The 24,796-nt window shown below is 37.8% G+C and overlaps 3 protein-coding genes across 5 annotated transcripts in view; all 3 read right to left on the bottom strand.

The window, feature by feature from the left end:
- Window positions 1–24,796, bottom strand: part of LOC142345715 (methylcrotonoyl-CoA carboxylase subunit alpha, mitochondrial-like) — a 151,540-nt gene that overhangs the window by 112,875 nt on the left and 13,869 nt on the right. The gene's annotated exons all lie outside the window — the stretch shown is intronic.
- On the bottom strand, window positions 6,462–14,123 carry LOC142345713 (uncharacterized). Its single transcript, XM_075397981.1, has one exon. The coding sequence runs from the start codon at window positions 14,080–14,082 to the stop codon at window positions 6,682–6,684; it is 7,401 nt and encodes a 2,466-aa protein (XP_075254096.1). The 5' UTR covers window positions 14,083–14,123; the 3' UTR covers window positions 6,462–6,681.
- Window positions 15,598–23,822, bottom strand: LOC142345321 (uncharacterized). Of its 3 annotated transcripts, XM_075397317.1 has the most exons (5): window positions 22,665–23,822; window positions 22,107–22,245; window positions 21,382–21,618; window positions 16,341–16,416; window positions 15,598–15,912 (listed from the first exon to the last, which is right to left on the bottom strand). In XM_075397317.1, the coding sequence occupies exons 1-5, from the start codon at window positions 22,765–22,767 to the stop codon at window positions 15,805–15,807; spliced, it is 663 nt and encodes a 220-aa protein (XP_075253432.1). In that variant the 5' UTR covers window positions 22,768–23,822; the 3' UTR covers window positions 15,598–15,804. The 3 variants fall into 3 exon arrangements, with proteins under 3 accessions (XP_075253432.1, XP_075253433.1, XP_075253434.1); XM_075397318.1 differs by lacking the exon at window positions 16,341–16,416 and having other exon boundaries at window positions 15,598–15,910; XM_075397319.1 differs by lacking the exon at window positions 21,382–21,618.

Raw genomic sequence — 24,796 nt, 5'->3', positions numbered from 1 at the left:
GATTGTCTAATATTCCCGGCAGACTGCTGAAAAACAGCCACCATTGGCACTAAAAAATTACTTTTAAAAAAATTTAAAGTGTAAACTATGTTGATGTCATTCCGTAGTTAGACATACTCGGATGTCATGATTAGGGGATAAAGAGACTAGTATCAATAGCAATAAGCATTAGAGATATTAACTAAAAAAAACAAAGCGCAGGGGAGCAGGCATCTAAAAATTGCGTTTATTGGTTGATCTCGTTTCTATTTTTAATTCGGTTTCCCAATAAAGAGTCTGTTGATTCTAAATTAATTTTCTGATTAACTGCGGCTTAAAAGCACCTCAAGCAGAATGAGAGAAGCCTGAAAATAGCTTAGAGAAGGCCAAAACGTTTAAAGCGAGAAATTGAACAAGCTGTGAACAAAGGTAAAGCGGAAAAAAGTGCCGGTATAATATCGGGCTGATAAGATGAGGGAGCATATTAAAAAAAAAACAAGCGACACATCTCAAAAAAGCAAAAGCAAGCAAAAAAACTAAAGGAAAAAATCTAAGCAACCTGTAAATTTTTTTCCAAAAATTCATCAAGGCTTGTATCAACAGATCTTTTAAGCACTTCAAGAAGCAGTTTCTGCTTATCAGTTGATTAGTACAAATAACACTGCAGCCTATTTAGACTAATGAAATTGAAAAATACTCTGAAATGCAAACAAACGGTGATTAGTAAAAAAAACCTGAAACAAACTTCAAGTGATAATAAAAATAAAAGCGCATGAAAACCCACGTGAACGCTAATTCCAACCATAAAAGGTTACCCCAGACATTAAAAAGTTGAAAAAGTACAAAACCGCTTCAAAAGCGTCCAAACGGCGAGATCATAAAAATAGTTCAAGATTGCGTATAAAACCCAATTCATGATTGAGGTGGTGAAAAAACTCCCAAACTATCATTTACTTGTTAATATGGTTTAGAAAAAATATTAATCCGAAAGAGAGAAAACTAATAAAAAACTGTTGGAACAAGCCACACAAAAACATAAACTTTGCTCGCTTATCTCAAGTTTTTGAACAGCTTGAAAATTTCACTGGCAATTTTTGCACGCCTACTATTCTTGCTTTCTCTCTCTCTCTCTCTCTCTCTCTCTCTCTCTCTCTCTCTCTCCCTCTCAAAAACGCAGCATGGACTGAAAATCCCTCTGCTCTTCAATACGTTTAGACGTTTGACCTAGTCTCTTAGTTTTCACGTGCGGCATTGACTTTTACATACCGTTATAAATACACTCCGAAAAAGTTATCGATAAAAAAGAAGCTCCACCAATTCTCCTCTTCGAGTCGCAAAAACCCAGCTCACCACTTCAGTTTAAATTCATTGAATTGTAAAAACTATCAAGTAAAATTTCACTTTAAAATTTGAAAACCTCTACCTCTCACTGAAAATCTAACAATGTGGAAAAGAACAATATCAGTATTGAAATTCGGCAAGAAGTGAACAAAATTCTTGTAATAATTGACGTTTTTGTAAGTGACTATGAAACACTGTATGATGAAGAAAATGAAATATGACGAAAATGAATTGAAATTCAAGCTTTTAAGCTGTACTTAAACATTTTCAAATATTATTGTCCGTGTTCCCAGTGGGAATTAAAAAATGTTTTTGTGTTTGCTTACGAAAACATGGAAAAGACTTTGAACGGTAGTAAAAAAAACTTGCTACTGCAAATTTCTATAAAACAGTGTTCTTTACTATTAGATTGAAAAAATGTTCCCAGAAGCTCATTGATTCTATTATTTTAAACCACAGTAGCTTACTAATCATTGCACTTTGTCTATTTAGCTTTCAAAGAATAAAAAAACTGGCTGTAGCTAATCAAATTGCAGTTCTGAAAAGAGGTCAAGTAAGCCACAAATTTTGGGGATCGACATATCATTCCGCGCCGCGCGATGACCGACCCGCGATTTCCCGATCACATCAACAGGGAATGAGAGGCATGGCCAGGAAAGCAGTCTGCCGCTGCTCAGAACCGCTAGATCTCTAAAAAGGACGTAATTTGTTTCTTTGTCGCAGTGGAGCATAAATAGTTCACAATTTATATTGTGAACATAATTCACACTATGTTCACAATGTCTCATTTCTGAAGATAACATAACTATTACATAACATTCGGCTTTCTTTGTCTTCACCAACAAAAAAACTTTCTTCACGTTATTATTTGGAGCTCAGCCCGCTGATCTAAAAAGAACCATTCATAGAAATTTGTCTACCGGAATTTGGTCTTGGAAAAAAACTCTTCATCTCTTGTTCACACACCAACATTGGACATTACAAAAAGACAAACACCGCTTTAACGAGAGAAACCAAAATTTACGAACACCAAATAAACTAGCGCCAAAAACAATCGTAATCTTGAAATTTTTCGGTCAATATCTTTCGTCGCGGAGTAAGTTGAGAGTTGTTTAGAAGCGGAGACTAATTGAAACACCTTTGAAGAAGACAAAAAACCGTGAATAATTCTGAGTGAGGATTAACAACCAAATATCAATATTAACACACCAAACATTTTACTTATTGTAGCGTTGGCTAGTTTTGGCTTTTATAGTTACGATTTAAATAGTACATTTATTGGCTTTGAGAGGCCCCGGTCTTTGTGGACATTAATGACAATACTTAGTGTACATTAGTGACAATATTCCGACACATTTTCACTATATATTATTTGTTTCAAAGTTAAAAAGTCGATACGTTTACTGTGGACAACAATGGAAAAAGCGCATAATTATGGTCAATCGTACCCTCAGATAACGCAACAGTCCACAGTTTCAGTATTTAATTCTTCACAAAACTTTGATTAGTCTATAAGTCATTCATTTTCATGAGACCAAATTTAGAGACTTATTTGGTCTTGTGAGCTTTGCAAAACAGTCAATTGTTTAAATTATTTTCCAATAGTTTTGCGAGGAAACGTTCAGAAATTAATAACCGATTTGACTATCATTTCCGACTCGACACGTTTTTTATAATCCGGAAATTAGATACTGTAACGGTGGCAAAGAACTATGACGTGAGCAAGAGCTACGGTGATCGTTGACAACAAAGACAAGATAAGATGTTGACCTTGTTGTCCAAAGTTGCAAACAGGCATTGTGCACATATCTAATTAAATTTCGAATTTTACAGCAACATTCACAAAAATCTATCTTCCGCAATTTTGTCGCGGAAAAAAAACTAGAGTACTTCCGTCTTTAAATTTTCGGTCGATATCTTTAATCGCGGCGTGAAGCTGGGATCCTTGTTTAGAAGCGGAGATTATTATTTCACGTTTGAAAACGAGTGAGGATTAATAAGCAAACGTCACAATTGCTACACAAAACATTTTACTTATTGTAGCGTTCGCTTTTATCACTACGATTTAAATAGCGCCTTTTGTGAGGCCCCTGTCTGTGGACATTACTGACAATACATAAGTGCACATTAGTGACAATACCCCGCCAGACTAACTTTACCTCAGTTGTTTCAAAGTCGATACGTTAACTTTGGATATCAGTTCAAAAACGCAATTTTTACCTGTTACTGCTGTCTACGCATGTTGACAACTTACAACATCATCGCCAATAATACTGGCATTCTAAAGAGAATTTTTAAGAGACTAAATCTAATTTTTGCATCAAAATAATTTTCCAAATGAGATCAATATAACCAATTAAAATCAACTGCATTACATTTTTCCCGTTCATTACCAATGTTTTTCAACATCTCGAGAAATTAAAAATACTATAAAGCGTTCGCTATTACATCTGTTGTCTCCTTTTGAGCTCATTTTTCAAAGCAATTCTCTCAAACTTTTCTCCTGTCATTCGAAACAAAATTAGCTTCTTAGTTCTTAAAATAGTTGTCTGCCAAAATCATCTCTATCATCATTATTTTAAATCTCGCAAACTTAAGAAAATTTTCGCCATATAACCTTTAATTTTCCATTCAAGAAAATACACCAGAACTTTTTATTCATATTCAAATTCATGCTAAGTTGTTGTGTGAGTCATGTGTGAGTTTTCTCTAGTTTTCGCAAATTGCAGTTCTAGGTTACATTATCTAACATCAATTAGGATTTGACTGTCTTCTGATTATCTCACTTAGAATTCGTGTTACTATAATCCGAAAGTGTTGAACTCGCAGTTTAACTATTAGCAAGGCTTTACTCTTTTCTATACGACAATTTTGTAATTATGCTTTTACACATCTAGTGTGTCGGCCAGTAAGTTATTTTTTAGGATGTCAGATTTCAAAAATTCCAAAAAATCTGTTTCTCAAAGATGAGATCACAATAGACAAACACGACAGGAAATACTTTACTTGTAAAGAATTCAATTGTTTTCGAGGAAACAGTTTTTCTCAGACAAACTAAAAAAAACGGCATTGTCATTTTAATAAACAAACACAATAGAAACAAGCACGAAAACCAACAACCGTACCTTTGAAATTTTTTGGTCGATATCTTTAATCGCGAAGTGAAGCTGAGATACTTGTTTAGAAGCGGAAATTATTATTTAACGTTTGAAAAAAAAACGAGTGAAGATTAATAAACAAATGTCACAATTGCTACACAAAACATTTTACTTATTGTAGCGTTCATTTTTACAGCTACGATTTAAATAGTGCCTTTTGTGAGGCCCCTGTCTGTGGACATTACTGACAATACATAAGTGGACATAAGTGAAAATATCCCGCCACACTACGTTTACCCCACTTGTTTCAAAGTTAAAAAGTCGATACGTTAACTTTGGATATCAATTCAAAGAACGCATTTTTTTACCTGTTACTGCTGGGCACGCATGTTGACATCTTACATCATCGTCAATAATACTGACATTTTTAAGAGAATTTTTAAGACAACGAAATGTCATTTTTGCATCGTAATAATTTTCCAAATGAAATCAATATAACCAATTAAAAAGAACTGCATTACATTTTCCCCCTTCGTTACCAATAATTTTCAACATCTCGAGAAATTAAAAATACAATGATGCGTTTGCTATTACATCTGTTTTCTCCTTTTCAGCTCATTGTTCAAAGCAATTCTCTAAAACTTTTCTCCTCCTGTCATTAGAAATAAATTGAGCTTCTTATTTCTTATAATAGTTGTCTGCCACAATCATCTTTATTATCATTATTTTAAATCTCAGAAACTTAAGAACATTTTTGTCATAAAATATTTAATTTTCCATACAAGAAAAAATACCCAAACTTTTTGTCCATAAATTCATGCTTAGTTGTTATGTGAGTCATGCGTGAGTTTTGTCTAGTTTTCACAAATTGCAGTTCTAGGTTACATTATCTGAAACTAATTAGGATTTGACTGCTTTCTGATTAGCTCACTAAATAGGCTCACTAGTTAGCTTTCCAAGAATTCGTGATACTACAATCCGAAAGAGTTGAGCTTACAGTTTAATTTTTAGAAAGGCTTTACTCTTTTCTATGCGTCGATTTTGTAATTGTGCTTTTACAGATCTAGTGTGTCTGCCAGGAAGTTATTTCTCAGGATGTCAGAGTTCAAAAAAATACCAAAAAATCTGTTTCTCAGAGATGAGATCAGAATTGACAAACAGGACAGGAAATACTTTAATTGTACAGAATTCAATTTTTTTTTGAGGAAACAGTTTTTCTCAGATAAACTAAAAAAACGGCATTATGATTGGCTCTGAAGCTCAAACACAAGTTTTTGCTCTGAAAGATAACTTCTTGGCGTCCTTGGCGGGATATCGGCATACTTCAAGAAAACACTCAAGCGGTTGTCTGTGTTAAGTGACAATAGTTCCTTCCAAGCGCAGGGGTTGTCTGTAGCTTTCTGTAAACTAATGCAATCCTTGTCAATCACCGCCATTCGGTGATCAGCGGAAATGTTGCTGGCACGGGCTCCCTAGTAGACTATTTTGCTTTTTGGGTGCTCGACCGCTCGGAGGGGAGATGGTTGATCCAGTACTGTTGCAATCATTGTCGACAGATATGATCAAGGGGTCTGCCTCAATGATTTTGACACGCACACGCTCTTTTTGGCAAGATTTAACCAATTCAGAATAAGAACAGTCCAGATTGGTCCTTTAATGATGAGTCGCCAAAACTATTGCAACAAACGGGAGCCTTATCAATGTGCAGTTCTAGTATTTTTATTCTTACCTGACCAAAGTGGGGAGAATAAAAACATACATTTTACATGTGAAAAATTAAAAAATGCCGATGAAATGAGATTCATAAACTGTTGATCTGTTGTATTGACAACCACCGTTTTGTTAACCAAGTTAATTTAATTATTGTTTTGATTATATATAAAAAAAGATAACTTCTGTCCGGCTAAGTGATTACCTTTTTGACCAGCCTGGAGGATGTTCGAGGATTCTCAACAAGAGTTGAACCAGCCCTTTATTGTGACAATATCACATTTCTTATACAGAACTTGCGCTAACATTTTTTTTCAAGAAGAAAAATTAGGATTTTCATAACATAATTAAATTTCAATCGCATAATTTTTTATATTAGCTGAACAAAGAAAATAGTACAACATATAAGAGTTCAAGATCAACAAAAAGACCATTTTAATGCTTTCAAACGTAAAAATCACAATTGGCGAATAGAAATATATTGAGAAGACATATATTAAAGACAGTATTTATAGACAAATAGTTCAGAACACTTTGAAACAAGTCTTATGTATCAACTCAGCTTTACTTGAATCACATACGCTAATTTAACACGGTTTTTATCAAAAACTGCATAATCAGACCTCCCGATGTTTTGGGATGTCCCATTCTTCCGTCTCAAATCACGAAAGCGAACACCTCCCGGAATAGTTTTCTCAGCAACCTCAAATTTTTCTGTGGCCATATCACTGAAGTACACGCTTTGCACGTTGCTTGGCATCGTGAAATCGTGATAAGATGTCTTTTCAGGCTGCTCGTAAATACGGCCGAGATTTACGTGACATAGCGTTAGATAGACATAATTATTTACCGCCGTCGTTTCTGCCTCTTCGAGAGCTTGAGCTAAATAATCCGTGAATTGAACGCAACTGTTGGCAAACCTGAATGGCTGTTGAGCTATTATTGGCCTGACACCTTCAAACAAAATTGAAACCATATTTTGTGAAGGCATTAGGAGCCAAAGCAAAGAATGATTTTCAAAATCTTGAAAGTTTGAGACGATTTCTTTTCCTGATTCACTTTGAGCAGTAGATAGTCCATTTTTCGCGTGCACTTCAAACATTTTAACACCATTCAAATTAACGGATGTCCTTTTCAAGGATTCGGCAATAAGTTGATGTACTGGGCTAACATCAGAGAGAATCCTTAGATTCACAGGCAGCAACGCTGAGCTCAGAAAAGTTGAAGGTTGAATTGGTTCCAAATTAAATTTTGCTCGATTTGCAAACCAAATTTGCGAATACAAGTGAAAACTTTGAAGTGTGTCCACAATTGAGGCCAAGATTTTTATGCCTTTCTTTGTATAGAAGGGCTGAGTCAAGCAGGCATCGAAGTTCAGAGGCAAGCTGTAGTATATTTCGTTTGAAAGGGTGTTCATTTTGTGGGACGTGATAAGAACTTTACCCCAGTTTGGATTTCGTAGCGACAACTCAAGGTCAACTTCTTCGACCAATGTTTGCATGGACAGTAATTCTGCTTTGAGACGCTCAATCATATCTTTAGATGTGGCGCCTAATATTATTTCACCGTCAGAAAAATTGGAGCCGAATTCTTTTAAGAACTTGAAGCTTGCCGAGGTTTGAGCTAACAAGGAATTGAGAAACTTTGAAACTTCTGCATTAGAATCATTAACGTCGGAAGAAGATTTTGGTAGACAGTACACATCTGATAGCTCGCTTGACACGGCTGGTTTTTTCACTTTTCGACTGTAATCTGTTTTTAACACGGTATATTTCCGAGGTCTAAGCGTGAACTTTCGGTCTCTATGTGACTCCCATGAGTTGTCAGTTTTGGATTTAAATAGCTTCGAGAACTCCCGTTTTGCTTGCTCAAGACTTTGAATTGGCTGGCTCTGGACTTGAGATGGTTCCGGGCTTCCAACTTCTCCTGAATTGATGTGCAAGTAGTATCCGTTCTTGTTCTTAGCATGCACGAGCTGCATTTTGAAATAGTGGAAGGAAACTGAGCGTGGATTCGGAGGTTCTCCGGTCTCGACCCGGACAAGTCTTGCATCCATCGGCGTCTTGTCGTCCATGACAACTTCGGCTTTAGACCCGACACTGTTTCCCACATTCTTGTCAACCTCTGCTACGTAATCAAGTCTCTCTAATGGCAGATTGAACTTTGTAAACAATTCAGCACTTAACGCTTCAACGTCAAAAGTGTTCAACTCAGGTAACTGATCTTCAGGAGCTGTCGGACTAATAGGCAACGTAGGTTCCAGTGGATTAAGATCGTGCATACTAATGCGTGAACAATTTGAGGCCATTTTAGTTGCCAGTTTGTAATATTTATTATCAACAGCCAGCTCGTAGGCACTTTTACCCGCCGCACCGACGTCATCGAATTTTACCTCGTTATTTATTAACATATCAACAATTTCTTCATTTTGTACACCATGATTCACAGCAGCGAACACAGTGTAATGACCTATTGAGTTTCCAGCCTCATCAAGAGTGGACAAATCAATTTTGGAACTTACAGGTTCTTTGGCATCAAATAATTTGGTATCAGGACATAGAAGGCAATCGACTTTATCGGTCTGTCCAGTGCCTATGGCATACATAATTGGCGTCTTTTTGTTTTCATCGCTCTTATTCAGATCAAACAAGCCAGTCGATACAAGGAACCGCAAAATCTCTGCATCTTGAATGCAGTGAATGGCATATATGAGAGGTGTACATTGTATGACATCAGAAGCTGAATTGTAACTCTCGTAGATCGATTCGCTAGTGGGTCGGATTTTGCCAAATCTTATGATTATATCGTTGAGTTTGGGAGTGGAGAATTTTTCAAAACAAAACTTGACTGCCTCCAAATTTCCCGACATTAAAGAGGCTGCAAATACCGTTCTGCAGAAGTCATCCTTGGCAAATGCAACCTTGTCACAGTCTAAAACTTTGTAGAGAACTTTCAACAGAGGCAAGTTTGCTGTATAGGCCGCATAATGGAAACACAAGACGCTATTTGGTTTATCAGGATTCATTGCTTTGACCGATTTTGCATATAGCTGCTCAACTAATCCTGCAGCTTCGATCTCGTCAGACAGCTCAAAGTACGCCAAAGATAGATCATGGAAATGATTCAGGTTGTTCTCAGCAACCGTCAAGGAATCCGGGTGCATGTTGTTTAAGAAGATCGAAGCAGCGCTCATTTGTCCGCTTCTAATTATTTGCGACAGAAAGAATGAGTTTGTTGCTGATGACGCAAAACGCTTCACCGCCAAAAAGAACAATCGCCACATATTAAGATGAGCTATAAGACTGAAAGCCGAAATCTTCCTCGAACCTTCACTGTGATCTTGGAAATCGTCAATTTCTGAATTTCGCACAAATGAAGTCGGAATGTATACGTATAGCTTTGTCAAGTCCAAATTGAGATCACTGTTCAGAATGCCGATTGCGCAGTCTTCCTTTCTGTTGATCAGAGCATGACAGAGGACAGTATTTCCATTTTTATCCGGTGGATGCGAAATATCCAGATCTTTGATCACTTGAGCACAAAGCGAGGCACCCTTGGCAGCTATGTAATGCATAGCTGTACAGCCTTTATCGTCTAGAGGTGCAAAACTTGCGCTGGAGTTCTCCAGAAACAGCAGAAGTAGCTCTAAGGGATCAAATGTAGTGATGGCCGATGATGACTCAATTGATGAATCACGTTTGGATGTGAACAACGAGTGAAGGGCTGTTTGACCTTCACAGTTTTGCAACTTGGCAGATACACCCGCTTTTAGAAGCATTTTACAAGTATCAACAACAACTGCGAGATTCAGCCTCACAGCGTAATGTAATGCAGAATCTCCCATAGAATCAACTGCATCAAGGTTCGACACTTTGCTCAAAATTTTCTCCAGACAGCTCAAACCGTTTACAGAGGTCACATTTTCGACAGTTATGTGCAACAGAGATCTCTTTCGATCATCGATGGAGAGCATCTCTAGATTGACAGAGTTTGACATCAGAAATTGGACAAGGTCTGGTCGCTCGTTTTTACACGCAAGCATGATTGGCGTAAAGCCTTTATAAAGATTGCCACTACCGGAGGTTGATATCAAAGGCACGTTAAACTCAGAGATTTTGGAAGCGATTAATTCCACAATGGGTAATTGGCAGCTATGGAGCAAGGCGACATGCAAAGCGTTGGCACCGTCCAGGGTCTCTTTCGGATCGGAACCTTCATCTAAAAGGGTTCTAACTAGGCCAAGAGCCTGTGCTGGCTCAACTTTGGATGCCATTTTGCATGCTTGATGCAGAGCCTCAATGCCAGCTTTTCCAGACAACAAGTTGCACTTTGAGAAGGTAACTAGCAGTTGAGTTAAAGTTTTCAATCCCTGGTTAAACTTCTCACGGTTGATCACATTTGTCTCCAATGAGCTGAGTAGTTCTGTTAGAGGCGTTTTAGCGCTACTAGGTGCATTTTTAGCAAAATCTTCACTGCAGCACAAGCCAGAAGGAATTTTAAGAAGCAATTCGTCGACATTCGAAACACAAGCATGCTGCAAAATTAGATGGAGAACGTTGATTCCATTATCAAGTTCTCCACCTGACAAGAGTAATCGACTATTATCCAGGATAAATTTAGCCAGAGGAACATTATCAGACTTCAAAGCTGCCAAAAATGGTGGATCAACAGTGCCTAAACACATGTTCAAGTCAGCTCCACAATCAAATAGTATTTTAGCTATTTCGACACTAATTTCCTTCTCTTCGTTACTAAGATTAGCTCTCTCTGCTAAAATGTTGACAACACTCAAATTTTTTGAATCGACAAGCTTACAATTAGGTTTTACGGACAGCTTCACTAAGAAGCTAACTGTATCTTTTATTTGGGAAAATGGACCACTACTTGCAACAACGTGTTGCAATATAGTTCGATGTTGAACAGTGCATCTTGCGTTAATATCAACTTCTTTCGAATAGAGCAACTTGGTCGCCAGTGAAAAATTTCCCTTCATCACAGCACAGAACATAGGACTGAACCCTTGATTGTTCACAGGTAAACTTAGCGATAGCCCGATATCGATCAGCAAGGTAAGACAATGTGACCATCCATAACAAGTGGCATAATGCACCAAACTGTTGCCATTAATGTCAACTTTAGTCGGTACAGCTCCGCTGCATATAAGCAAACTGACAATATTTTGAAATCCATTCAGTATCGCAAAAGTCAATGCAGTGCGTCCATTTACATCCTCAATATTAACATCGCATTTCTTGTTTAGTAGTATTTCGCAGCTCTTGAAATGACCTTTGCTAGCAGATAACATCAAGGCTGTCATATCACCGTGTTTAGTACCAGTTTTTACGTTGACATCAAAGCATAGCGGCAAAATCATGTTCAAAACTTCCACATTTCCGGCCTCTGCTGCTAAATGCAGACAAGTTTTTCCATCAAAATTGGCGGTTTCCAATAATTTTTGCTGCTGGATAGACCCCGCAACGTTCAGCAAAGTTTGGACATTTTTAACCCTGTTCAGCTGGCAGGCAATCATCAATGGTGTCAAGCCAGAATCTGAGGTTACGTAAGAGTTGATGACGTTTCCAATGCGATTACATAAGATATCAATATTAGTAGCGCTTTTGCAGGCAGCCGCGTAATGGAAACAGTACCAACCATAACAGTCACAGACGCTGATCAGCTCCTGATTTCTGTCTAATAATTGTGACAAATATCGGCCGTTTTCAGAAGCAGCAGCAGCATGTATTAGGTACAGACCCAAACTTTGCTGATAGCTGGCTAATTCTAGAATTGATTCCAATTTTGATTCATTAAATTCGTCCAACACATTCAATATATTTTCATTGTTTGTAGAATTCCCGACTTTTAAGACATGCAGGGCCGACTTTTGATTGCCGTTTTTCAAAGCAAGATGAACAAATTTGATCAGGGTTTCGACGTATCCTTTGGAAACTAAGAAATCTATTAGCTTGAACGGCTCAGGTTCCGTTCGCATCAATTCTTCAAAAAAACTGTCATAAGGAAACGATCGACACTTCAAATTGATGTCTTCCGTTAAAAGTTTGTCCTTTAAGAGGCAGGAACTAGTAAAAGCTTTTTTCGCTAGCTCCATATTTTTGTCTAACAGAAGAAGTAGGCTTGTTACATCATCATTTTGAGCAGCAGTTTCAAATGGTCCGTCTAGACAATCTTTGCTTCGTCCGCAACATACAGAATCTAATTTTGGATCGCTCAGCGCCCGTTTAATTAAATCTAGGTCACCAAATGAAACCAACCGAATGATCTGCTTGGCTTTGAAATTGAGATCAGTTTCATCAAAGATATATTTTTCGTCCAAAAACTGATCATTAGGGTCAATTTTAATACGAGAAGTGTAGTTTACGGTCCGCACTGGACTCTTGGTGGGTGATAAAGTTTTATCTGGGTCAAACCCAGAATTTCCTGGGCTGACTGCTTTGGTTGGGGTTATACGGTTACTGCCTCTCGTTTTTCTTTCCACAGAAGGATTGTAATCTTCGTCAAGCTCCAATTGATGACCTCTGGATGGCTGCTTTGCTGATGTTGGACCTGAAGTTTGATTCCTAGTAGTTGTTCGACCAGATCCCTGCCTAGTAACAGTAGCACTGCTTCCACCTCTCGCGCCTCCTCGTCTCCGAGATTGTGGAACAACGTACTCGTCGCTCAAATCTGAAAATTGCTCGCTACTTTCCGTAGAACTAATACTCGGTTCCCGAGTACGTTTCAGAGCAGTCGGAGTTCTTTGCGAAGATTGGACTTTGCCGCCGCCACGTTTATTGGTTGCTTTTTTAGTCTCAGAAACCATCTCAGGCGCCTCCTCTTTCCCTTCTGCCGTTTTGGGTGGTAACTCCAGGGTCACTTTTTCGCCCTTTTCGGACTGAATTGACTTCTTCAATACATAAATTGACCTCATTATTTCACTATTTGGCAATATGATTCTGTCTTTGCCCAAACTTTCAACACTAACGTTTGTCAAAATACAACCTTTGTCAATTTTGTCAGGAAACGACCACTTGTACTGGTTTGGAGTTTTCTCAATCTCAAGCCATCGAATCGGTATCAACGCTTTTGAGTTCTCATAGACATCTTGACAGAGTAAACATAGGTAGAAATTCTCTCCAACCAGGTCAGATCGAACAGTACAGTAGTCTCCCTTATCGAACATTGCTTCTTTTGGCGTCGTTGACGCGGAGCTAGCTTTTTTTCCCTTCACAATTTTTGGAGCACTATTTTTGGTAGACGTTTGAGACGAAGGTAGAGATATTGGTTGCTCGGGCGGCTCTGGTTCCTCGACAACGTCCTCAAACTCAAAATGTCTGACAGGAACTCTTGGACGTTTGGATCTCGAAGAAGCAATGCTATCTGCAGGAGCTGATTTGGGCGCAGTCTTAGAAGCGGAGACCCGGGAAGCCGAATTTCGGGTTGTAACCGATGCAATAGGGTCTTTAGCAGAGATAGAGGTATCTACAGATATTGGCTTCATTACAGGTTCACTATCAATAGGGGTTGTTTTCGTTTCTGGTTCTGGAGTTATGCCTTCATCTATTGTCAGCATATCTTCATTGCCAGAGTTGGACCGGGTGGAAGGGACAGGTTTAGTAACATTAGCTAGGGTCACTCCATTAGCACTGAATTGTTCTATTACAGGAGATTTTTCTGGTGGCAACAGTGGTAATGCAGTTGGTTGAGACAAAATTGGAGGTTCAGAATTTTCGGTTTCTTTTACAGCTTCTGATTTAGCTTCAATGTTTTCAGCAACTACTTCCGCCTCGCTTTTGTCATTTGTCTCGAGTACTGAATCGGACTTCTTTTCTTGTTCTACGTTGTCGTCGTTTGCTTCCACTTCTTCAACTGGTGTCTTCAACTTGCTTTCTGGTTCAGCAACTGCAGCGGACTCAGTGTGTTCGGCGGTACCATTCATATCGCCAGCGTCAGTCATAGCGATCCTTACATCTCAGTCTGAAAAATTGAACCAGATGTTAGAGGATAACTGCGCACATTGTCCGTTGACCCACAGCTCTATAGACCCACAGCTCTCTTTAGTTGACCAGGAAACAAAAAAATATAACCGACTAACGTCGGACGAATTGCTCTCAAGCGACAGGCGAGTGGTTGGCTTCGGTAGTTTCCAGCTGGGGCCTGGGGATGTTAGCATTAGGGGGTGGGTGAGCTGATTGTGGGGGTCAATCGAAGGTAGACATGGTATACTTAGAGACTTGTAAGACGTAAGGCACTAAAAGCGCTAATCGGCCACTTAATGCCCTCCGAGCGCTACTCGTTTTCGAGGACGAAAAATCAAATACGTCAGACGAAATTGCATCAAAGACCGCAGGACTAGACCACAGAAAATTGCATCAAGACCACGGGAATATAATGGCTACAAAACTTTGAGAGCAATTAATTAGCCCTCATATCAGTAAATGAACTTCTGTACTTCCAACCATTTACCCTAATTTTGGCCAAAAAAGAAGGATCAAATAGTCCAGCCACCCTCCACTATCATTGAATATAAAACCATTCACCCTTTCTTTAACATATAGCAAGATTGATATAAGTTTGAGCAAAAAATACGGAAAATGTAAACAAAAGCAACGGAAATAATCAAATTGACCTAAAACTAGAAAAAATTCACTAAGCATATGACCTCCTTGGGAGTGGATGGTGCGTTAGCGTTCAAAGTTCCGCTAAAAAGATCTATAAAAACTTTTTAACTTGCATGGTGGAGTAAAACATAGCCGGTAGATTGCCGGAAAATAGCCGCGATAGACGCTTGTGGCTTTCCATGGAATTGAAACAACTGAAGAAAAACGATAGACAGATTGACCACTCGTCCGTTAAAAACAACTAGACTTCTTGGGCTAGAGTCGTGCTGTCATTTTTATGACACATACGTTCGATAAGGAAAAGGCCTTAATATAGCTTTTTCAAAATAAATATTCGAAATCAAAAACTCATATTAATTCGAAATCAAGACTCTAATTAGGGCATATACGTTTGGCACTACTTAGATGCACACTATTGATCTTTGACTAGTAAATGTTTATAAAAACAAATGTTCATTAAGTGAGTTCAGGAGTCATTTTTTGGTGAGGTAAGTCACTCAATTGACCTAAAAATAGAAAAATGACGTCACGCACACAAATTTTAATTGCAAAGCAGTAGAAGTCACAAATTGAAAAAGTCAAATTGAAAATATACGTCTCCAAAACGGTTTCTGTGATGCGCATACTTGAGACTAGTGAGCTGAAAGGCTCTAAGAGAAGTTAATACCTTCTGGGCTCTACCTGTTTATCCCGTTTTTGAGGACGAAAAGTCAAATGGGTCTGAAGAAAAATCGGTCAAGCTAAAAATCGCATAAAATAGGACTAATATAATTGCTAAACTTCGTTTGAGAGCAATTAAAAATTTGATTTGTTATCAGTGTGCAAAGATATATGTCCTCATTTTACTTTATGCTAGCTGATCTGATCACTATTTCCTGGAAAATCAATTTGCGGTAGAACAAAATTAAATTAAAAATTATATTGGTTGAAAACAATTTTTATCTCGCTAAAATGTGAACAAATTTTTTTATGAGAAATAACTTTTTAATGGGTTAAATGTCTTAGAAAACTACATCTGCAATCTGAGTTTTCTGCCTAGGGTAAATCATCGGATATATTCACTTGAGATCATCACCGTGAACTTCATAATCGTGGCAACTTTCATCCTCTTCTTGATCAGCCTGTCGCATCTCATCATAGATCTCTTTGATACCAGCATGCAGACTAGATGCATCCAAAAAGGATCTTAGGTTACCCAATTTTTGAAATGACTATCCCAAAAGACAATATTTACAAAAACAGTGTTTACAGAAATGGTGGCCAAAAATATTTCTCAATCAGTATAAGCTTTCTAAGAACAAGGACGAATTTAAAAAAAGGAGAGAAGATTGGATATTGGGAAGGGTTTGTTAAAAACCAGCAATCAACTTAGATGAGATGAAAATTATCAAGTCGTAAAACAACCCAAAGGTACATCATACGTTCGCCTCTGCTTAAAATACTTGATACTGAATCTTAGCACGTGCAATGGGTGGGTATAGCCATTACAACAGTAATGAGATCGGCACTAATTAAATTTCAATTTCGAAGTGAGTTAAGTTGACTTTAGATTCAAATTTGATTCTTAGTTTTAGAGAAAATTCAAAACATCCCTGTTGAATGCTCGATTCATAGCTTCAAACTCGCCTTCGTTGAATCCCGTTTGCTGTTCAGGGTTCGATCTGTCTGCCCTACAATTTAGCAACAATAATTGCTCGAAGCTTCACAATCATAAAAAACATACTAAGATCCATATTTAGAAGCCAAATTGAACGCTCCCTCGCTGTGCTGGAGTAAAACTGTCGCAAAATTTACCTAAAATAGCCGGCAGATTGCCGGAAAATAGCCGCGATAAACGCTTGTGACCTTCCATTGAATTGAAACAACTAAAGAAATAAGATAGACAGATTGAAAAACAGTCCTTTAATAGACCACTAGAGTTTTTGGGTTAGAATCGGACTGTCATTTTTATGACACACACACACGCTCGCTCTATAAGGAAAAAGCCATAATAGAGCTTTTCAAAAATTAATATTAAAAATCAAAACCTCAAGACTCTAATACTCGAGAACTAGGGCATACACGTTCGGCTCTACTTAGATACACACTATTGATCTTTAACCATTAAATGTACATAAAATTTAAAGTTCATTAAATGAGTTCACAAGTCATTTTTTGAGGTAAGTAAGTCAGGCAATTGAACTAAAAGCAGAAAAAATGACGTCACGCTCACAAATTTTAACTGCAAAGCAGTAGAAGTCACAAATTCAAAAAGTCAATGCTCGCAAAAATCATCGATGGAGACAACGAATTAAAACACGATGTCCCCAATAAAAGCTGCTATCGCTTCGCGGCTATTAATAAATAATTTTACAAGGGAAAACAAAAGAATAGTAGTAGTAGTGGTGGTAGTAGAGAGTAAAAAATGACGCGTCGCAAAGTTGAGTCGAAATGGCATGAATAAGATAACGAACAGCAGATGTCATAATGTAGTAACAAAAAACTCGGTGACGAAGAACCAGGAAAAGTTCAATAATTGCAACTCAACTATCGCAGCTATTCAAATCAATCTGAAGTCTCCTATAATAAAGCGTAAAGACAACCTACTTTCGTACATTCAACAATGCTCTTGCTCTCTTGACCATACTCAAGGGCTCACAGATAAAACGGAGGTTATAATGAGTTAACTAACTTCTCCGATTTTGAATAAAATGAGGAAACAATTAGAAAATGAAAAAAAACATTCTTCCATTTTTTGGCCATATTCCTCATTAAACAATTGCTTTAAGTAAGGAAAGCTTGAATCAATTTGTAAATTAAAATGACTGCAGGCAATGATCGTCTCGTCAAATCCAAATTGATGTAATAAATCAAAATAAAAGTTAAAAAAGCTAAAATAGCCTAAAATTCAGAAAAACAGTTGAAAACAGTCAGGTTTTCTAATAATCATTATAATTACAAAAACTTAAAAACAGAATAATCGTTTGTTCGTTGTCATTGCCCATTGAAATCGTTTAAATAGAAAAACTAAAACCAGAAAAACTGATAAAAAAGCCAGACGAACAAAAAATTTTGCTCATCTTCCACGCCTCAGTTTCTCACTCTCTCGAAACTTGAGGTATGAACGGATCACCTCCTTCTCCCCGCCCTTAAAATTTGACCAGCAGCGGAACCATCTTTCATAGTTGTTTCTTTTCATGTATCAATTTGCTCCAAACTGTTGAACATAGCCGAAGGATTGCCAAAAAATAGCAGCGAAATAGACGATAGAGGCCCTTAGTAAAAAAAAAATTAATACCCACACAAATAAAAAACAGACGTCAAATTCTCATATTTTCAAACTCAATTTCAAAAAATGTCTTTCAACCAACATAACCTTTTAAGTATCCAATTTGGGTGACATCCAATGAATTCTTTATTTAGGTTAAATCAGAGTGCAGGGGGCATTGTCGAGGAGTTCAATAATCGATAATCAAACAACTTATCAAAAGATGCACCTAGACAATCAGAAACCAAAAGTCACAAAACAAATTAAGCTGATGATTGGTAGAGGTTAACTTTGATTTCCTGGTGCGTGATCAAATGGTGTTGTAACGAAAATATGGGGAAAACTAAAAAAAGCACGGCAAAAACTAAAAACAGCCTCGTTCTTGTTTCGCGCACCTCCGGCTTAGCCATGAGCCATTAACCAGCCGTTAGCCAACTCTCACTAAACAAATACCCTATTTACCAAACAACACTAACCATTTCGAAACAAAAAACGACGGAAAGAGACAAACATAGCTGGCAAGTTGCCATAAAAAAGCCGCAATAGTATCATAGACCTGCAGTCTCAAAAATATAGCAAAAGAAACAGACCAAAAAAACTTTTTAAAAAAATGCTGAGATGTTCTACTTTGATTAGGAATCTGTTTAAATTATTGCTCCTTGTATTAGTTGCCCTCAAATACCCTTCAATTTGAGTGACACGCACATATTTGACCTTATCTATTTGAATTAATGTAAAAAAATTCAATTTCAGAGCGAGGAAGTCAATTTTGATAGTGAGGTAAGTCATGCGTGACCAAAAATTTAATAACGCAAACAACCAAAAAAAAACTCGCTCTGCTAAGAGTGAAAAATGACGTCAAGCACGCAATTCAGTTGAAATTGCATGAACGAATTAGCAAAAAGTAGATTTGAAGTGATTGTGACGTTATATGGGCGTAAAAAAATCTAGATGACAAAAATCAAAAACCAGGAGAAAACCAAAAAAGCCCCAGCTATCGCTGTGCGCAATTAAAAATCAAGAGAAGGCAAATAATAGTCTCAACTATCGCTATAAATAAAAACTGAACAAGTTCGAAAAAGCCGTTTTCACCCCTACTTTTCTCGCTCTCTCTCAAAAACACGTCATGAAAACGAAATCACTCTGTGGAAATCACCGTTTCGTTGGAAATCACCGACCTAAACATTTCGGTTTCACCGTGCAGCATTGACTTTTACATCCTGTTTTAAATACACTAAACAAAATTGTCGATAGAAAAAGACGCTCCACCAATACTCATGTTCGAGTCGTAAAAAGAGCGCCCTCAATACATTTCAAATTCTTTGAATTCTGAACAAACTAAGAGACGGCCAATAATAGTCCCAACAATCGCCTTGCGGCTGTTAATCAAACGACCTACAATAATATTTATGAGGAGTTTTAATCCGCATAAATACGCACTAAACAGCAATAATTTGCCGAAAATTTCATTAAGTTCAGCGAACTAATAATAATGTAGTGTTTCCTCCAATAAACACCCAGAAATGAGTTCTATACAAAATGAACAAGAAACATAAACCGACTAATTTAGGAAGAATTGCCCTTGAAAGACGGGCGAGGCGATTCAATTCAGGGGTTTGGAGCCTAGATCATTTTATCTTTATGCAAAAACAGTTGATCACGCCGGGACTCGAACCAAGATCCTCACGATCCCTCACCTGAAGCACTAGCCCTTAAGCTATCCGTCTCTTCTTCTTGCTATGCTGCAATCGTTTTTATTTTAGCAACAAGCTTCAAATTTCATTAAGTTCAGTTAAAATCATTAATTAATAATAATAATGTAGTGTTTCCTCCAAGAAACACCCAGAAATTAGTTCTTCGGAGTGCGAACAAAAGATCACTCAAAAATAAAGAACGAAAGCGTTCGAAAAATCACGAGAAGCCAAAGAATTTTCTAGAAGAAAAGCTTAAAAACGGTCAAGAAAAAATTTTGCATTAAAAAAGACCGACGCGTTTACAATAATTGTTATGAACTTCGTTCAAGAGCAATTAAAAGCTACTGCGAAAGGTTTAGAAAAAGAGCAAAAGGGGCAAAAAAATTACTTTTGACAAATATTGGCGCAAAATTTGACTAAGTTTAAGCTATTTTCCTCAATATATTCGGGTTAAACTTTTAACAATTATCTTCTAAAAACATCAAAAGCTACTAAAATACCATCTTCAACCATAAACTACTCGAATACAATTAAAATTAGAGGAAAAAAACTTCTGAAACGGTAAATTGAATAACACTCAAAATTGCATTTTAAAGAAGCGGTCTGTGATCAAACAACTTCTCGCGCAATGCAAAAATTCGACAAGTATGAACAAAAACAACACTCTTTATTCTCTCCGCTCTTCGATTTTCTTCAAAACCAAAAAAATCAACTAATTTTTACTTGCTTAATCGCCTTCTGCATTCTGTTTTAGAACCAATCCATCAATTTTTTTTAAAAAAGGAGTTCAACAAACTAACGGCGGGCGAAATGCTCTGAAACGACTGAAGAGCGGGTGGCTTTGTCAATAGCTAGTCGGAGCTTAGGTTGAAAGAGGCGTGAAGTGAGTGGGACAAAATTTTAAAAGCAGCTTTTCACAAAATGAAGTTGTCCTACACAGCTTCCGTGAATTGAATGCTTAGAAAAGGCTTAAAGACTTGATTAGCGACATAAGGACTCCAGGCTTTTTGTTTCTACCATTTTTGAGGATGCGAATTCCAAATGGTCAGACAAAAACAACACTCGCTAACAAACGTAAACAGCAAAATTACATAATCTAAAATTTTCTGTAACATTCCAAAATCCGTAAATTTTATATAAATAAACTGCAAATGGAGGGAATTGTTGCCAACGCTTAGAAAGAAAAGCCACATAAAAATTCGAGTTTTCGGTAAAAAACCTGCAGGTTGATTTCCACATTGAAATCTGTTCAACTTGCTCATGGTAATTCTCCAGTTCACAACGCTCTTCAAAAACAGGCAGATTAGCATCTAAGTTTACTTTTGTTGCAAAATGTCGAAGTACGAAAAATCCCACAAAAAAGACCAGCAGAGCCAAAATAATTGCTAAAAACTTTGTTTAAGAACTATTAATCACATTAGCTCATCTTTGAGTTGTTAAAACGAATTTCTCCAATACTCCTCTTCGAGTCGCAAAAAACGATCAAGCGTCAAAAAAGACCAACCGGGCCCAAATAATTTGTAGAAAAATTTAAGCACATAAAACGTATCAAATTAAAAGAATCATCACGCTTAATGAAATTCAAACCAAACGAACATTCAGTCACTCGGATCAAATAATTTCCTCGAAATTGTCGAACAACATTGTTGTTCACCTAAGCAGGTTTTAAGAAATTAAACTGAATACTTGTCAACCTAAAATGGAGAGCACAGATAGCTTCCTGTTTCCTGCGTAATTTCTCAATTTTTGGCAACTTTGCCGCAAAGTTGCGATTCCGCGGCAGTCCCTGAGGCACAGAACTCCTTAGGGGGTCCAGGGTGGCCTTCAAGCTCTGCACTAGAGGGGCCGAGGAGTTAGTAACTGCGTCCGCTGCAATGTTAGGCAAAGGGGCCAAAGATTGGAAGACGCTGGAGGAGTCACTAATTTTTGTCCTGTTTGAAAAAAGATCAAACTGCAAACTCCCTCCCATGGATAACTTTTGTTAAAGCAACACTTCCGTACATTACTCACTTAGCTAGCAATTACTTTATTTTACATTAGCAGGTGCGAGTGCCACTAATTTATAATATACATTTTCTAATATTCCTAGTCTTCTGTCTCATTTTGATATCAAGTGAAAAAGGCAGTAATTAAATTCTTAACCAGCACCGTTGGAAATTTACCCCCTAACCCTAACTTTAACCCCCCCCCCTGCACCAGAAGAATTTGCCCATATACAATTTTAATTTCGCACCTATTCAATCGCATATAATAATTGTAATAGTCAGCGCTCAACAATCAGCTACACAATAACCCGCAGAGGTCATATACAGCAGATCATGTGCCATTCCCATTAACTAATTACTGATAGTAAAGCAGCAGGTGCGCCGAGGAGAGAAAAAGATTGAGGAAAGTATGGATAGCAGGAGCATGGGTGGACCTGTTGAATCTGACCGTGCGATTGGGTGTCAGAGAGTGACTCTTGTTGGTAGCAACTAATTCCACCCCTCCCTCTTCACGAGAGCCACGCCTCCCTACTGCTCCTCCCTCTCTTCCTTGCTTCACTCCGCTGCCTCTTACTTTTGACGGAAAAACCAGTTTTTAAATCGATTAATGCACATTGCCATTTTGTCCCATTGTAGTCTCCCACAATAACATAGCCATCCTACATTATTATGCACGCCGCACACACAACAATAATTCGGGCCCTTTCCCCTTCGCATATTTGAACGTTTCATGACAAGGTCATGGCTTTGGGGGAGGGGGCATGGTGAATAAACATTGAAGATCTAGTTTTCACTATCACTGCTCACACGCTTTTCAATTGCACATGATTCAGGAGCAAAAAACACGATTCATTTTATTTTCAAGTCGTATCCAGCCTAATTTAACCCAAAACAACCATTTAAAACATAAAACATAATTTTCTATATGGTTTAACAATGGGTAGTAAATAAAATCTAAGCTAAAACTTAAACTCAATTGAAAGTGCATTTACCTCCTTCATAATTGATGGGTACATCTTGACTTTTAGACTTCCTTGCAGAGACGTTGCACTTTTCTGTTCCTCTCTTTCTACCTCGCGACCTTTCCCGTGTCATCTTCAGAGCTCAATTAGTAAACAAAATTTTACTTTAGAACTTGCTGTAATGCAAAGTGGCGTTGTAATCACTGCAGGTACTTCCAAATTCTGCCGGCAATGTATTTGAAACCCCAATTGAAACCAATTCCGCCATTAATTCAACCCCAAAGTACCAGATTTACGTTAACAGTTAGACAACAGCTTTAGCATGTACGGTTTGATTAGTGCAACGGCAATATTAAACGAACCGAGGCAAAATTAAAACGAAGCCGACACTTGAAGCCTATCTAAATTAGCAAAACGACCTGACTTCTCAAGCATCCATTTCCGTAATTTTTGAAGAGTACAAAACTACTACGCCAAAACGCTAACTCTTCAACTTTAATAAGGCATTCTAAAACAAAATTCAATGCATAATTTCTAATTTCATTCGTGATGAAGCGGTATGTTTCTTATGTACAACATTTCTTGCCAAAACAATTCACTGGGGTCGTAAAAGTGATTTTGCTAGCTAAGATTGCGGAGACAGCAAAATGGATCCAATTTCTGTAAACAGTCAATCCCGACGTTTCCACAGTATGTAAGATCAAAATTGACGTTTGGATAAATTTATAGAAATATCAAGTCTACAGAATTACACTGATCAGTTGTGTTTGGGAAAGCAAACTCAACCGCTTCAAACTTAACATAAACGACTAGAGTCGAACGAATTGCTCTCAAAGATTGGCGAGCAGTCGGCTTCCATAATAGCTAGATTCATACTAATGAGTACAGCTTAACCTTAACAGAGGGCGGTTGGATAGTGGTGGAGTGAGGGGCTTAGAAAGGCTTACTCAAGCTTAATGTAGAGAGAGGGGAACAATTCGTGGGGGGGGGGGGGCGGTTTAGTAACGCATGCGGTATTCGGTGTGGAATGAGCGGGGGCGGTGGAGTGAGTTTCCGCCGGGGGTCTAATCTACCGAAGAAACTGCACCTCATAGCAAGATTTCTCCTTCTCAGCAGCTTCAGTGATTTGTACACTTAGTGATTAGTAAAACTCTATGCGAAATGCTCAAGGACTTAACTCCCTCCCGGCATTTCTTGTTTTTGAGGACGAAAAATCATTTGCCAGACAAAAAATGAACTCATACCAAAAGTCGCATAAAAGACCAACAGAACCTAACTTTTAATGCAATATTTACCCAAAACAGACTAGAAGATTTTTGGCATGGGGTATGTTGGGTGGGAGGGACAGCCTTGAGTTGGGGTAAGTAGGTAGGTTGCGCCTGTTTGGATAGGGAGGAGGGAATGTCATGGAATCGAAATTTCTCAAAATGGCCTTTACAACTTGAGTATCACTATTGGTTACTAGCTACTGAGCATGTGCGAAAGGAAAGCGGTCACAATTCGTTATATCAGATATGCTTCAGCTAAAAGAAAACCTGCATGAAAATAATTCTCCTCTTCGATAGTCCTACAAAGACCAACAGGACTAACATAATCGCTATAATTTTTATTTTAATAACTTCACTGTCAGAAGTTCGTTAAGCCCAAAGGATCGGGGGATTCACGGCTGCGGTAGTAGCCAGCCAAGTTTTGACGAAAAATAGTCGATCTCTGATGACTCTTAGAATACTGCTCTTAGAGGGCGGCGAAATTACAAGTGCATCACATCATTAGAGCTTAGTACTAATATCCAGCGATAGGTAAGACCCTTAGCTCAAGGTGCTACCTGTGGAAACAATGGTTTCAATCACAAAAACAAAAGTTGTTCTAACATATGTGCCTTGCATAGCTTTCCGAGTGCATTCGAAATTGCGAATTTTGAAAAACATAAAACATTTTCTATGAAGGATACGCGTCGTATAGTAAAGGTAGTAATCAAACAAAAAGTTCACAGAAATAACGATAATTTGACTGCAAAAGTCCTTCGCCGTCAATTACCTCCACTTTAAATAGAGTGTGACATTTCTGAGATTGATTGATGAAACTTGTTCAAACGTTTCACGCATACAAATTATAAAGATGATATCCAGGGACAATATATGATCGGTATCAATGATACATCC

Source organism: Convolutriloba macropyga, chromosome 9 (genome assembly GCF_964194025.1).
Source record: "Convolutriloba macropyga chromosome 9, txConMacr16.3, whole genome shotgun sequence".
Lineage (NCBI taxonomy): Eukaryota > Metazoa > Xenacoelomorpha > Acoela > Convolutidae > Convolutriloba > Convolutriloba macropyga.
The sequence above is the reverse complement of the archived record's forward strand: the minus strand, read 5'-3'. Positions and strand labels throughout refer to the sequence as shown.